At 43.1% G+C, this 15,530-nt stretch overlaps 1 protein-coding gene across 1 annotated transcript in view; it reads left to right on the top strand.

Annotated features, from left to right (window-relative positions):
• The window catches only part of LOC115160999 (pre-mRNA-splicing factor CWC22 homolog), a 56,799-nt gene extending 42,075 nt beyond the window's left edge, over positions 1–14,724 (top strand). The window contains exons 16-21 of the mRNA XM_029711628.1: positions 7,300–7,377; positions 7,849–8,001; positions 10,879–11,006; positions 11,191–11,292; positions 11,883–12,058; positions 13,473–14,724. Coding sequence (XP_029567488.1) covers positions 7,300–7,377; positions 7,849–8,001; positions 10,879–11,006; positions 11,191–11,292; positions 11,883–12,058; positions 13,473–14,215 — 1,380 coding nt within the window. The 3' untranslated portion in view covers positions 14,216–14,724. The remainder of the gene's footprint in view (positions 1–7,299; positions 7,378–7,848; positions 8,002–10,878; positions 11,007–11,190; positions 11,293–11,882; positions 12,059–13,472) is intronic.
• Positions 14,725–15,530: the final 806 nt, after the last annotated feature.

Raw genomic sequence — 15,530 nt, 5'->3', positions numbered from 1 at the left:
ACCACCCTTGATTCCCACAGAACACATCCTTGATCAGTGGACAACTGGTCTTTCTTGTCGATGAATGGACGAAGGTTATCGTCATTTACGAAGGTTGGCCAACCGCCTAATGTTAAGTCCAAGACTTTGGAAAGCACTGGGTCTTTCCTCATTTCCTCTGCTATGTCTGAAGCAGATATGGGCAGTTCGTCAATGAGAGAGATCTGGAAGACTGCTCTATCATCTTCACTGTCGGAGTCACTATTGCATGGTAGTCTTGATAGTGCATCTGAATTTGCGTGATCACTGGATCGTCTGTACTAAATCTCATAGTCGTAGGCTAACAATATTAGAGCCCAACGTTGCATTCGAAGTGCAGCAAGGGTTAGTATAGCTGATTTTGGTCCAAGGAAGGCCAACAGAGGCTTGTGATCTGTCAGCAGTTGGAACTTCCTTCCGTAGAGGTATTTGTGAAACTTCTTCACTCCGAATATTATGCTCAGGGCTTCCTTCTCAAGTTGAGCATAATTTTTCTCACTTGGTGACAGAGTCCGTGATGCAAATGCAATAGGGTGTTTTTCACCTGATGGTAGAACATGTGAGATGACGGCTCCTACTCAGTATGGAGATGCATCACACGCGAGTCTCAGCTTCATTTCTGTGTTGTAGTGGGCAAGCCACTTGCTCTTTACCAGACGCTGTTTGCAAGTCTTAAATGCTTCTTCGCATTGTGGGGACCAATTCCACTTTATATCGGCCTGCAGCAGTTGGTGACGCGGATGCAACAATGTGGATAAGTTTGCCACAAACTTTCCGTAATAGTTCAGGAGCCCCACAAATGACCTCAGCTCTGAGAGATGTGTGGGTGCTGGTGCGTTTATGATTGCTTCCACCTTGCTGCTGGTTGGGTGCAGGCCTTGTGCATCAATCTTGTATCCGAGATACTCCACTGAGTCTTGGAAGAACTCACACTTGTTGCATTTCATTCTCACTCTATTTCTCCAGTCTTGACATCACTTTGTCCAGCACTACAAGGTGCTCTCCAATGGTTGGTGCTGAAACGAGGATGTCGTCCATGAAGCACACAACATTGTCTATGCCATCCAAGATCTGATCCATTGTGTGTTGGAATATTGCTGGAGCTGTCGAGATTCCATAGGCCAAGCGATTTAATCTGAATAGCCACTTGTGTGTAATGATGGTCAGATACAGTTCTGACTCCGGATCCAGCTTCAGTTGCTGATAAGCGAATGACAGGTCCAGCTTACTGAACCTTCCCACCAGGTAGAGTGGCAAACAGATCTTCAGCATTTGGTAGTGGATATTCCTCTGGTAGTATGCAGTGATTTACTATAACCTTGTAGTCTCCGCACATTCTGACGGTCTTTGGGACTACAACGATCGGAGCGGCCCAGTCGCTCCTCGATACTTTCGTGATGTTATTTTTCTGTAGGTGGTCCAGTTCCTTCTCTACTGCTTCCTTAAGAGCATAGGGAACTGAACGTGGTTTGTGAAAGATAGGCTTGGTTCCTTCTTGCACTCTGACTTTGCTGTGAAGTCTTGTATTTCGCCGTTGCCATCTTTGAAAGTTCTTTGTGCTTCACCAGCATGTTAGTGAGTGTAGCCTGACTCACTGGTTTGTCATTTCTCAGACTAAAGATTTCTCCCCAGTTCAACATGATCTTTTGTAGCCCGTTTCTGCCAAGCAAGGCAGATTTTTTTCTCTCTCCTTTGACAATGACAAGCGGTAGCGTCCACTCCTTCCCCTCATACCGGACTGGTACCTGGATCTGCCCTAACACAGGAATAGTGTCACCAGTATATGAAGAAAGGTGGATGGACGCTGGCTGAAGAGGGCACTCTTTCAGTTTTTCTTTGTAGTGTCTCTCTGGAACCAGAGATACAGACGCTCCGGTGTCCAGCTGCATTTGTACTGGTTTTCCCGCTAACTCCATGCTGAGAGAGATTCCATATTTTTGTTGTTGAGCTGTGTACACTGAACAGTTCCAATACTGTTTCAGTTGTACCTTCCTCTTCTTGTGCTGCGTCTGTCACTTTGTGCGCTCTTGCTGTGCGTTTTGGCGCTTTACATACTCTCTGTAAATGTCCAACCTTTTATTTTGGAATCGACATTCACTGGGCTGATGATTATCTCCCCCACATCTGTAGCAACTTGGCTTAGACCTTTGATGTGGGCTGCTTTGTTCTTGTGTAACCTTGAGGATCGGACTGAGAAAAGTGTGACTTTTGTGAGCCTTTTTCACCACGTGCATCACTGACCTTGTGAACACCTTTCTGATGTTCTGCATGTCCCGATAGCTCAATAGTATCCCAGTGGGCAAGCTCAGGTTCTTCTCTGACAGAATCCTTCTGTGATATGCTTCACCTGTGAGACCACATACAAACTTGTCTCGAAGAGCATCATCAAGAAATCGTGCAAACTCACATGTACTTGTCAGCCTTTTCAAAGCAAGGATGTAGTCAGCCATGGTTTCCCCTTCACTCTGGTGACGTTGGTCAAATCTGAAACGTTCTGCAATGAGAATTTGCTTAGGCTTGAAATGCCTTGAAAGAGTTTGTCTGTTCTGCATAGTTCAACTCCACTGCTTTTATTGGTTCAATGAGACCTTTCAGCAATCCATACTCAGTTGGACCCAAAACACTGAGAAATACGTCTGCTTTCTTAGATTTCATTTGCAGCCAGCCAACGCTCAAAACGCTCCAAATAGGAATCAAAATCCTCTTTTGTAGCCTCAAACTCTGGTACTCGACCAATGGTTGCCATTTTCACAGTTAAATGTTCAGTGTCCTCATTCCTTGTATTGCTTAATTTTCTGAATTTTCATCTAATTCTTCACTTCAGAAGTTTCTGCAATTACTTCATTCACTGCGCTCATTTGTAATAATGTACACACCGTGTTACGTTTCTTCCTTTTTTTATATATATTTTTTTACAATATTTCTCCACTGAGAGAGCCTAAGTTCAATGGGTTCCATGAGTTTCTTTTATTTAACCACCAGAGAGCAGTGTTGCTATTCGCTACTCCAATAGTCTTGCTACTTGGCAGCTCCTGAACACTGTACCTACTAGCAGTGCTTAGCCTTTTCTACTGGTGAAAGAAAATGTTAAAAAATAACTGACGAATTACATAATTATTTTTTCCTTCAAGCAATGTCCGTTTAAGAAGTTTAATCACCTCGTCGCCACTGTCATATTTGTGTTGTGGAGAAATGACCAGGCAGGAGACTGGAGTGCAGTTCGTGGTGAGTAATTGCTGTTCTGATGTCCAGAAGTTATTTCCGGTCATAAGAGACGATGGCAGCAACATTATGTAATTTTTGGTTTTGCAAAAAAACAAACAATATAGCACAGTTGGTTAGGAGCATGTAAAACATTGGCCATCCACTTCGGCGCCAAGTACTTCCACTTGCTTCGGTTCAGCCATGAGCATTAGTGAGGTCGGGCACTGATGTTAGGCCTGTCTCGCAGTAGGCGTTCCAATTCATCCCAAAAGTGTTCGAGGGGGTTGAGGTCAGGGCTCGATGCAGGTCAATCAAGTTCTTCCACACCAATCTCTACAAACCATTTCTTTATGGACCTTGCTTTGTCAGGGATGTGAACTGGTCACCTTTTGGTGAAATTCGCTCTTTTGAATCCAAAATAGGTGACCTACGTGATTCGTGTAGATCCGATTAGTAAAGTGGGGTGGCATTGGATCACTACTGGCTGTAAGTGAACAAGTGATGCGCGTTTGGAGCAACACTGTCAGTATCCAACGCTCAGCCAATCGTTCACATAACAGAATGCAGCGCAGCACACGACTGAAGAGAACCAATTTACTAGTTACAGCATCAGTGCGCGCTCTGGAAAGGCAGCTTGCCAGTTACAACAGCGCGTCCCCTGTACGAGAACGAAGAGGTAACGTTAGGTGAGAAGCCTGACCACGGAGACCGGGATGAGAAGGTGATGAAGCGTACTTCATGAGCTGGAACCAAAAACAACTGGCATTTGGACACTTTGATTGTGAGGGCGAAGGTGTGGTGGAACAAGCATTAGCGCTGTTAAGTATCTTGCTAGCTGGATCGAATTCTCCGTTAGCTAGCCAGAGAAAGTTGAGCATTAGCCAACTTATCTGATCAGATAATTGAGTTTATGGTGTAAAAACATGCTCGCTAATAAAGTCAGACAGCTAACGTTACAACATCAGATGAGCTAACATTAGTAACCTAACCAATTCACAATAGTATTAACTGGTATACGACTCCTTGCCGTTCCTCAAGTTATAACGCGTTCGTTGCTTAATGGACCCTGGCAATATGTGTGAAATATTTAGTAGTTAACTAGCTAACAAACTAACCACTATCTGTTAACTAATGTTTTCCTTCTACAGTATGTGGTACATTTTCATTATAAGAGAATTAGGTGAAAATGAGGCATTGCTTGTTAAACAAGTGGATTCAGGGATCAAGTGTAGCTGGGCCTGGCTTTAGCTGGATGCCACTATAGAGGTGAAAGGAACACCACACACTTTCCCTGTTTCTCACTTTTTCAATACAGTGGATAAAAAGGAGTATGACAGGTGTACTCTGCCTGAAATAGATCAATTATTCCAACAAATGGTATCATGCTCTGCTGGCACATTGTAGAACAGATGTCCACAGGCACATAGTGTACAATGTAATAATGTGCAGTGTAGCCCAAGATATTGTTTTTGTTGTGTTGAACTTGACAGGAACACGTGAGTGAGGTGAGGGGGATTATACATTTATTTTTACTCATTGAATGTTCTTTTTTCACACATGTAGCCTTGTGCACTTGATCGATGTCTACTATAGTGGCCACTATAATAGAGCAAAAATAGAATGCCTGTTTGTTTCATTATATTTCTACTTTAAGAAGTTTTTTTCCCAAGTGCAATATTTGTGTGGTCACAAGTGTTCTATTATAAAGGCTGTCATGGCTAACTGCAATATTAGTTTATATCGTTTTTTTTTTTTTTTTCAAGACTTGAGTGTCATTTTTGTTAGTCTAGGCAACAAATAACATTGGATTGCTTTCTTTAAATTGTTTAGATGTGAGTTAGGTTCACATTAACCACTTGATCATGTGGATCATTTTCTTTTGTTTAATTAGTTAACCTGCATTTCCCCTTAGCAGGGATTTTTTTGCATGTTTCAGTGCAGCAAAAAAAAAAGTGTTACCTTTTTGGGCCCTCAGCAGTTTGCATCTCTGTTTGTGCATTGTAATGCTGAAACAGGCATGGGCCTTACACAAATTAGTTTCCACAAAGTTGGAAGCACAGAATCATCTAGAATGTCATTGTATGCTGTAGCGTTAAGGTTTCCCTTCACTGGAACTAAGGGGCCTAGCCCGAACCATGAAAAACAGCCCCAGACCATTTTTCCGCAAATTTTACAGTTGGCACTATTCATTCGGGCAGGTTGCGTTCTCCTGGCGTCCGCCAAACCCCGATTAGTCCGTCGGACTGCCAGATGGTGAAGCGGGATTTATCACTCCAGAGAACGCATTTCCACTGGCAGTGATCTTTACACCACTCCAGCCAACATTTGGGCTTGTGTGTGGTGATTTTAGGCTTGTGTACAGCTGCTCGGCCATGGAAAACCCATTCCGTGAAGCCCCCGACTAACAGTTATTGTGCTGACGTTGCTTCAAGAGGCAGTTTGGAACTCTGCAGTGAGTGTTCCAACCGAGGACAGACCATTTTTGCGTGCTACGCATTTCAGCACTCGTTCTGTGTCCTTGTGTGGCCTACCACTTCGCACCTGGGCCGTTGTTGCTCCTTCCACTTCACAATAACAGTGCTTACAGTTGACCAGGGCAGCTCTAGCAGGACAGCAATCTCTAGTATACCATCTCTGTGTCCATGTGCCAGAGTAAAGTTTTTTATTTTTATTCAACATGATTCTGGACTGCTGTGCCCAAAAGAGGACCTATGCGAAGTAGCAGCAAAGGGGGGACAAACTCCATATTAATGCTCATGATTTTGGAATTAAATGTTTGACGAGCAGGTGTCCACATACTTTTCGTCATGTAGTGTATCATATTAAAACTGCAAACATTTCTCTCCACCCTATGGCAAAATGTGTAGAATTGCAGGAAATCAGTTAATTTCCTGCAACAAAAGTTCGCTTAGGGACCCCAAAAGGTTAGGATGTGGGTATGCAGACCCACAAACCACTGCATCCCCTCATGGTGCGTAACGATTTCACGTGGCCCCCACCCCATCAAAATTGCCCATCCCTAAACAAGGGAATAGGGTGCCATCAAATCAAATTTATTTGTCACATACACATGGTTAGCAGGTGTTAATGCAAGTGTAGCGAAATGCTTGTGCTTCTAGTTCCGACCATGCAGTAATATCTAATAAAAAAGCAAAATACTGCATAGTTTCCTAGGAACGCGAAGCGAGGCGGCCATCTTTGTCGGCGCCGGACAAATGTCCTCCGGGTGGAAAGCAGCTGAGATGAGATAGGGGACAGACAGCAGTTTCATTGCATTCCCATCGTGTTGCCAGGCATGGACGGCGTGTGAATCATGCACGCTGTGTGAACATCACACTTTCAATCTCAGTATCACACAACAACATAACAGTCTCCTGATGCTGCTGCCAGGGCTTCCTCTGTGGCCGAGAGAGACAGTCGCCAGACAGATTGACTTCTCAGTAACAAACTATACATACAGTGCCTAGCCTCATACCCATCATTATTATAATAACTGCTGAGAAAGACATTGAATGAGGTGTTGTGTTATCTGAATGTGTTCCAATTAAATGTTCATATTTTAGTCAAACAAATAGCAAATACATTTTCCCATCTCCATATCATAGTTCTCCTATTATTAGCCCAAGATATTTACTTTCTCCTATCTCTCCTCACTACCAGTGTAATTTTGTCATGGCCTGTCTAGGACGTTAGTGTGAAGATTGATCATACCGCAGCCCATGGTCGCCCAAGGCTGGCTTCCTCATCGAAAATATAATCTTATGAAATCAATAACCTGCTTAGCTGGGATAATTGTTGGAGAATGGGAGAGGAAAGACAATGGCGCTGTCCGAAATAGCACCCTATTCCTACAGCGCACTACATTTGACCATGCCCAAATGGCATTATGTAGAGAGAGGGTCCTATTTCAGAAGCAGCCTGACTACAGAAGGATGTAACAGATGGGTCTCCACTCCAGGCCAGTACAAGGTATTTTCTATCCCCCATAGGTGCAGCCCTGCCTGGCTCGGCCAGCATCCCCCCTCTATGTCCATGTGCCAGAGATTAAAGCTATTTTTGTGTGTCTTCTCCCAACAGAAAGAGCTGTGCAATATGATTCTGGACTGCTGTGCCCAACAGAGGACCTACGAGAAGTTCTTTGGTCTTCTAGCAGGGGTAAGTAGACCAAATAATATATTTTTACATATTTTATTATACAAAATATAACCACAATATATATTTCATAGTAGCGGCAGGTAGCCTAGCGGTTAAGTGTGTTGGACCAGTAACCGAAAGGTCACTGGTTCGAATCCCCGAGCCGACTAGGTGATATTAAACATCTGTCAAGGCATTTAACCCTAATTGCTCGTGTAAGTCACTCTGAATAAGAGCGTCTGCTAAATTACTAAAATGTAATACTTTTTTTATGCCTGAGACATTCTTTTATTTAGTTGAAGTCTGTTTATGTTGCATGGGGAAAATGGGAATTTCATCACCCTTGAAATTACATTTGTTGGTAAGCTTTAGGGACAAGTAGTACAGTTCACTAATGTGGCCTTTCACACTCTCCTTCAAGAGCACTAAGTTTAAAAACAACTTTATTCTATGATCAACTAACATTTTTAACCGTGACTGTTATTTTCTCAGAGGTTTTGTCTGCTGAAGAAGGACTACATGGAGAGTTTTGAGGCCATCTTCATGGAGCAGTATGAAACCATCCATCGCCTAGAGACCAATAAACTGAGGAACGTTGCTAGAATGTTCGCCCATCTCCTGTACACAGACTCAGTCCCGTGGAGTGTACGTATTGTAGCTCTCTACGGCGCCCTATTCCCTATATGGTGCACTTATGACCTGTAGAAAATATACAGTACCAGTCAAAAGTTTGGACACACCTACTCATTCCAGGGTTCTTCTTTATTTTGACTATTTTCTACATTGTAGAATCATACTGACAATGTCAAAACTATGAAATGACACATATGGAATCATGTAGTAACCAAAAAGTGTTAAACAAATCAAAATATATTTTATATTTGAGATTCTTCAAAGTAGCCACTCTTTGCCTTGACGACAGCTTTGCACACTCTTGGCATTTTCTCAACCAGCTTCATGAGGTAGTCACCTGGAATGCATTTCAATTAACAGGTATGATTGTTAAAAGTTAATGTGGAATTTGTGCTTCTTAATGTGTTTGAGCCAACCAGTTGTGTTGTAACAAGGTATGGGTGTTATACAGAAGATATCCCTATTTGGTGAAATACCAAGTCCATATTATAGTAAGAACAGCTCAAATAAGCAAAGAGAAACAACAGTCCATTACATTAAGACATGAAGGTCAGTCGCAAAAACCATCAAGTGCTATGATGGAACTGGCTCTCGTGAGGACCACCACAGGAAAGGAATACCCAGAGTTAACTCTGCTGCAGAGGATAAGTTCATTAGTTTCCAGCCTCAGAAATTGCAGCCCAAATAAATGCTTCAGAGTTCAAGTAACGGACACATCTCAACATCAACTGTTCAGAGGAGACTGAGCGAATCAGTCCTTCATGGTCGAATTGCTGCAAAGAAACTATTACTAAAGGACACCAATGAGAATAAGAGACAAATTTGATATTTTTGTTTCCAACCACTGTGTCTTTGTGAGATGCAGAGTAAGTGAACAGATGATCGCCGCATGTGTGGTTCCCACCGTAAAGCATGGAGGAGGAGGTGTGGGGGTACTTTGCTGGTGATGCTGTCAGTGATTTATTTAGAGTTCAAGGCACACTTAACCAGCATGGCTACCACAGCATTCTGCATCGATACGCCCTCCCATCTGGTTTGCGCTTAGTGGGACTATCGATTGTTTTTCAACAGGACAATGACCCAAAACACACCACCAGGCTGTGTAAGGGCTATTTGACCAAGAAGGAGAGTGATTGAGTGCTGCATCAGATGACCTTGCCTCCACAATCACCCGACCTCAACCCAATTGAGATGGTTTGGGATGAGTTGGACCGCAGAGTGAAGGGAAGCAGCATATGTGGGAACTCCTTCAAGACTATTGGAAAAGCATTCCTCATGAAGCTGGTTGAGAGAATGCAGAGTGTGCAAAGCTGTCAAGGCAAAGGGTGGCTACTTTGAAAAACGTGTTTAACACTTTTTGGGGTTCCTACATGTTTTATTTCCTAATTTTGATGTCTTCACTATTATTCTACAATGTAAAAAATTAAAATAAAAAAAACTTAAATGTGTCCAAACTTTTGACTGGTACTGTGTATTTTATTTTATGGCACACGGGACACCGCACAATGCAAGTCTCTAGCCGAATGCGCTCTCCAGCCAATTTGTGCACATTCATTGTTTCATAACTTAATTGTGTGAATTGTTTTCCTTGATTTAGTGTCTATTAATTCTCCACTAAATATATATATATATCACCACTAGTAGCCTACATTTACTGTTAATTCCTGTAATTTCTAATCTACAATGTTTGTTTGGTTATGGTAATTTCTGTTAATGCATTCAGTATATTATTCCAGTGTTTTACCGTTCTCATGGTCAGAGTAGACACGTTGTTTGCAGAGCGCACAGCCTGTGCTACACTTATGAGAAAGCGCTACTGTCAATGTTGAGTAAGGACGGGCACCTGATTAAGCATAGAAGTAGGCTACCTGGCCTGCATGCAAATGTAGGCATATAAATGTGCTCATTTGGGGATCTGATAGTATTTCTGATTGTCTTAATGCACTACCACTAATGAGCTGTGGAGTCTGTTTTTTAAACATCCATTGAGAATGACAATAGTTAATCAATGTATTTGGATGGTCTTTCCAGTTCTCTGCCTTTCGATAATCACTCAGCGTGAAAGGGGAAAATGTCATGCTCTGATCCAGTGGAAACTTTTTTTTTTAAATAGGTCTACCTGATGACCTCATCCCTTACGGAAAATAGCCTATAGCTGTGTCTGGCTGGACCCAAGTTGATAGTTGATACAATGTTTCAAGTTTGTTGCAGACAGGCCATGTGTAGCCAGTGGGATTTATAGGATATTTTTTTATCAGAATATTTTTGTTCTACCTGCAGGCTGCAATATGTTTATTTGTTGTCTTTATGTAGGATATTTTTTACATAGTTGGCAATAGATGCAACTTTTTAGGTTCATTTTCATTTAGATTTGGATACATTTTTATTAACCACATGACAATGATCTTGAGATACGAAGACGTTATTATAAATGTAATTGTTCGAAGGATATGTGCATATGTAAACCATAACAGGCACGCTGATTGGTAGAAATGTTCAGATAAATTGGCATGCCACATAGCAAAGGTTTCCGACTCCTGGTGTAGCCTGTTACCGGCAACTTCAGGAGAGTAATGGCCGAATCCGCGAAAGCTAGCAGGAGCGGGAGGCGGATGGTCCGGTTAAGGGTTTTCTCTTCTGGTTATCTTGATCTCTGACTCCCTCTTGGGTAATTTCTGTCTTATTTCATCAAACAGAATCAGACAAGCATATAGTTGATTTTATTAAAACACATAGGGTGTGTCTATATGGAAAAATACACCTTTAAACATTTCAATCAATCGATAGGTCGAAAGAACAGATGACTTTCGGTAAGCCAAGATTTTTTGGGTTTGTTGATTTGATTTTCTTTAAACAGCTACTAATCTAGTTACACCTTTTCTCTCTCAGGTGCTGGAATGTATTAAAGTCAGTGAGGACACCACCACCTCATCCAGTCGTATCTTCGTCAAGATCTTGTTTCAGGAGCTCTGTGCCTATATGGGACTTCCCAGGCTCAATGAACGACTCAAGGATATGTAAGTCAATCTAGTCTTTTCCTCTTCCACTGTAAACTAATATATCACCTAAGGATGTTGATATTTGTAGTCTGGCTCTGTTTTTCTTTATTGCCCCTGAAAGGAAAAATAAAGTTGAATTTAACTGAATGGCAAATTAAAGTGAGATTTTTTTCCTGCTTCTGGTCTTTTCTGTATCTTCCAGGACGCTGCAGCCCTTCTTTGAGGGTCTCTTTCCTCGTGACAACCCCAGGAACACCAGATTCGCCATTAATTTCTTCACCTCCATCGGCCTGGGTGGACTTACGTAAGTGCCTCCATCCTAATAATACGATAGTACGTGCCACCTAGCAGATGCTTTCACCCAAAGCGACAGCTCAATGTGTGCATAGATTTGATGTATGTTTGTGATCTACAGGAGGATGCTGAGGGGAGGAAGGCTTATAATAATGGCCGGAACGGAGGGAATAGAATCGCATCAAACTAATGGAAACCATGTGTTAGATGTATTTGATACCATTCGACTCATTCTGCTCCGGCCATTACTAGGGCACTATAAAATCTGATACGGAGAACGCAGACTGAATCACTTAATCCAGACAACAAACGGAATTCAACAAATCCCAAAATGTATTGAACTTAGGTTTATCAACTAAATGTATTTTTAAAAAAAACTGATTTTATAGGGCAGTCCTCCACAATTAAGGTGCCACCAACCTCCTGTGTTGTGATCCCTGTGTGATTTGAACCCACAACCTTGGCACCTATAACAGGCTGGTGTATTGCGTCACCAGCCTCCGGTGATCTCTTGCCAGTGTCATAATTTCCACTCGCTCCTTCTCTCTCCTCTTTCATTCGCTCTCTCTCCTGCTCTATCTCTCCTCTTCATTACCACAGGGATGAGCTCCGTGAGCATCTAAAGAACGCCCCCAAGATTATCATGACCCAGAACCAGGAAGTGGAATCGTCTGACACCGACTCGTCCTCTGACTCGTCCTCCTCAGACAGTGACAGCAGCGACAGTGACAGCTCTGACTCCTCCAGTGACTCCTCCTCATCCAGCAGCAGCTCAGGTACAGTCATTTTACCACCCTTACAGTAGCCTGGTCCCAGAGCTGTTTCTTATACTGTATCGACTTTGATCATTGTCAGAACAGACAGCAGTTTAAACAGATCTGGGACCAGGCTTCCCTAACTAGGCTTTTTATTGAAATACTTAGGGAGTTGCAATCAATTTACAACCCAGCCCTCTTCTAACAGCAATATCTGAATTATTTCTGAGGAATTCAAAGTGCTTGTCCTTTAATTCGTCCTTTGATAGTTGAGTATTTATTAACTGCCTGCCCTCCACATTCACCTCTACTTAATTATAATGCCTGTGTTGTGTCGGGGAGGTCCTGGTCCCTGATGTGAGGGTGGCACAGCCTGTTGCCCGTGTGTGTGTGTGCGCGCCTGGGTCATGGGTCATCGCTTGCCTCACCTTGAAGAATGTCACTGTGCTGTACTCAGCCCCTCTCACTCGGCATGCTAATTATTTTTAATTGACCAGCTCTATTGAAATGAAACTTGGATGTTTGAAGGACTTCACTGTTTCCCTTAAATGCTTCTCCCCATTTCAAATAATATAAAAATTCCATTTAGCAAAGGTTTTTATCCAAAGACTTGTTTAGGCAACCTCTTGTTTGATTGTGGGACATTAAGATGGCTTTTCGTGTCAGTCCCTTGCTGATGACATGCAACCACAGCCAACCGAGGAAATGTCCAATGGCACTGAAATGTCCTCTGAGCTTCTGTTGGTTCTCAATTGTCCTGAACATGATATCAAGCCTGTTTGAGATACTAGAGGTGTTTCCTGCTGTGATGTTGATGTGGCTATTTACCATTCATCCTGTGTGTTTGTATGCAAATATCTATGAAAAACATGCACGCAAAGACAGTCAGTCAGTCCCTGCCGTGGCCACACACACTCACACAAATACACCCTCCCTGCAGTCAGTGCTCTGGCAGTCTGGTGACTGTTTGACTGGTGTGGTGTTGGGTGTCCCTGGCCTGCTCTCTGTAGGGTAGAGTGACATGTTAACATGGCAGAGTAGGGCACCCCAGGCACCTGCTAAAAGCACAGTCTGTCATCGCCACACATTATCTGCACACACAGGCTGTGTCCGAAATGGCACCCTATTTCCTATTTAGTGCACTGTTTTTGAACAGGGCCTACAGGGCCTAGAAGTGCACTATATATTGAAAATGGTGCCATTTGGGGGACAACCTGTGTGTGCAGATGTGTGGCGATGACAGACTGTCATTGGTTGATTTTTCTTTTCTTTCGTTTTTTTACAGCATATATAATGTTTCGCTCTATGGGATTGCAATGTGGTGTGCTGTTTGCATGCTTCTGGATTTATTTAGGTTCTTTGCTTATGTTTAACAGATTTCAGTTCAAAGTCTGGAATTATCTCGAGTTTCTAAGACGTACTTACTGTTTTACAGATTCTGACTCGAGGCGTAAGAAGAGCAAGGGCCAGAGCAAAAATAAGAAGAGTGACAAAGACAAGAAGAAAGACAAGATGACCAAGTCCAAGGCTTCTTCCAAAAATACCTCCTCAAATCAGAAGTCACCTCTGGAGGAACGGCCCAATAAGAGTCTGAGAAACGACAACCGTCGCCGTGATGACAGCAGTAGCGATGAGGAGGCGGCGGAGCGCGGTGAGAGGAGACCAGAGCTCGAGGACCACCACAAATCCTCTCGCCACCGGGGTCGAGAAGAAGACGCACCGCAACCCACGTACGAGAGACCCCACCGCGACCGTGGGGGGCACCAAGATGAGGAGCAGCCTCGTGGCAGGCCTGACAGAGGCAGAGACTACGAGGACAGCGACAGACAGACAGAGTCCCGCAGGCACAACAGGGACGATGGGGGGAAATATGATGGGAAACGCCAAGCCCCCCAGGTTGACCGGGCTGACCATGACAGAGTCAGACACCGCAGCCCTGAGAAAGAGAAGGAACCAGCCAGGTACAGAAACAGAGAGAGGTCAAAGTCACGGGAGAAGAGCAGCCGCAAGGAGAAAGACATGGATTCTTCCAGGAACTCGTACAGGAACGGGGTGGAGCAGCAAGCAGAGCGGGCGAACAAGGAGAACAGGGAGAACCGCCATCAATCTGACAGATACAGAGAACCCAGGAGAAACGAGGAACGGAGCAGGGATAGCTCCCCACATAGACGGAGATAGCCGGACGGACGTTACTCAAAAATGAAATGTAGTAGGCTTACATTCCAATGTCCATACTAGCATACTACTTCAAGTACATGTCCAGTACTTCATTCTAAGTAGTGTGCTAGTGGGAACGTTGAAACGGAACCTACGTTGTAGTCATGCTCTTCATAAGCCAGTTGTAAATTGGACTCATCCATCTCATCCTCTGCCATTGTCTGTGCCTCTCAATGTATACATTTTATGCATAGCCTTTAAAATGTATGTTTTATATCACCCAATTAAATGTCTTTCTTAGAAATGGTTCAGCGGTTGTATTGGAACAATAACAGTACAGAGCTCTGCTTGCAGAAGTAGTGTATATATGAAGGTTTCTTTCTGTGGGTTCTATCAATGTAAGACTGGTAATGTCAAGAAAATGTGTGAAGTTTGCATTTGATGCAACCTATTTTGTATTAGTGCAACCTATTTTTTGGGGGGGGTTAAAAAGAATGAGACAACATATTAAAAACCTTTCAACTGTTCAATTCTACTTGATTTATTACTAAATATTATACAGTATACTGAACATGTTTGCACAATATTGACACAGGTTAGAGGGGAAATACACCAGAGCAACGCATGGCAGTGTCCTTATAATTTAGCATATGCTTTTATCCAAAGCAACTTAGTCATGCGTGCATACATTTTACATATGGCTGGCCCCAGCTGGAATCCAATCCATGACCCTTGGTGTTTCAAGCTCCATGCTCTACCGACTGAGCCACACATTGTCCACTTAAAAGCATCGGGTGCCGTCTAACCTGAACACCTGTGATTAAAGAGCATCAGCCAGTTCATAAAATGTTTGAATCGCTGCCATTTTTCGACACCCAGCAGGTGATTGTTAAAACACAGATCAATCCAAGGATCCGTTCTTGACAAATCTGACATTATTCATGTTGAACACACTTGCAAGAATGAATTCAAGACCCTGTCATTATCATCCACAGTATACAATATGCATGAATACATGCCTCTTACATAATTTGCATACGTCTTCACACTGATCTCCAGATAGAGCCTACCTTATTTGACCTTCAGCATTCTCCCTAAGGGTGTACTGTATGTATCAAAACACCACAGGGTTCCACGAAAACTGGGTCCTCTTTTATTTGTGTTTTGGCCAGTAGAATGGAAGATTGCTTCCGTTGGGATGGAATACGGAACTCTGGGAAATCACTGGAATGAACTGATGTCTGTCAGTAGAATCCTGCCTAGTGGAGAAGGGGATCGGGGGCAGATTCAAGCTTTGCTTTAAGATGTAACTGAAAAGTAGAAGCACAATTGAAAG

The sequence above is a fragment of the Salmo trutta genome, chromosome 24, assembly GCF_901001165.1.
Source record: "Salmo trutta chromosome 24, fSalTru1.1, whole genome shotgun sequence".
Lineage (NCBI taxonomy): Eukaryota > Metazoa > Chordata > Actinopteri > Salmoniformes > Salmonidae > Salmo > Salmo trutta.
This window is presented reverse-complemented; position numbering and strand designations above follow the sequence as displayed.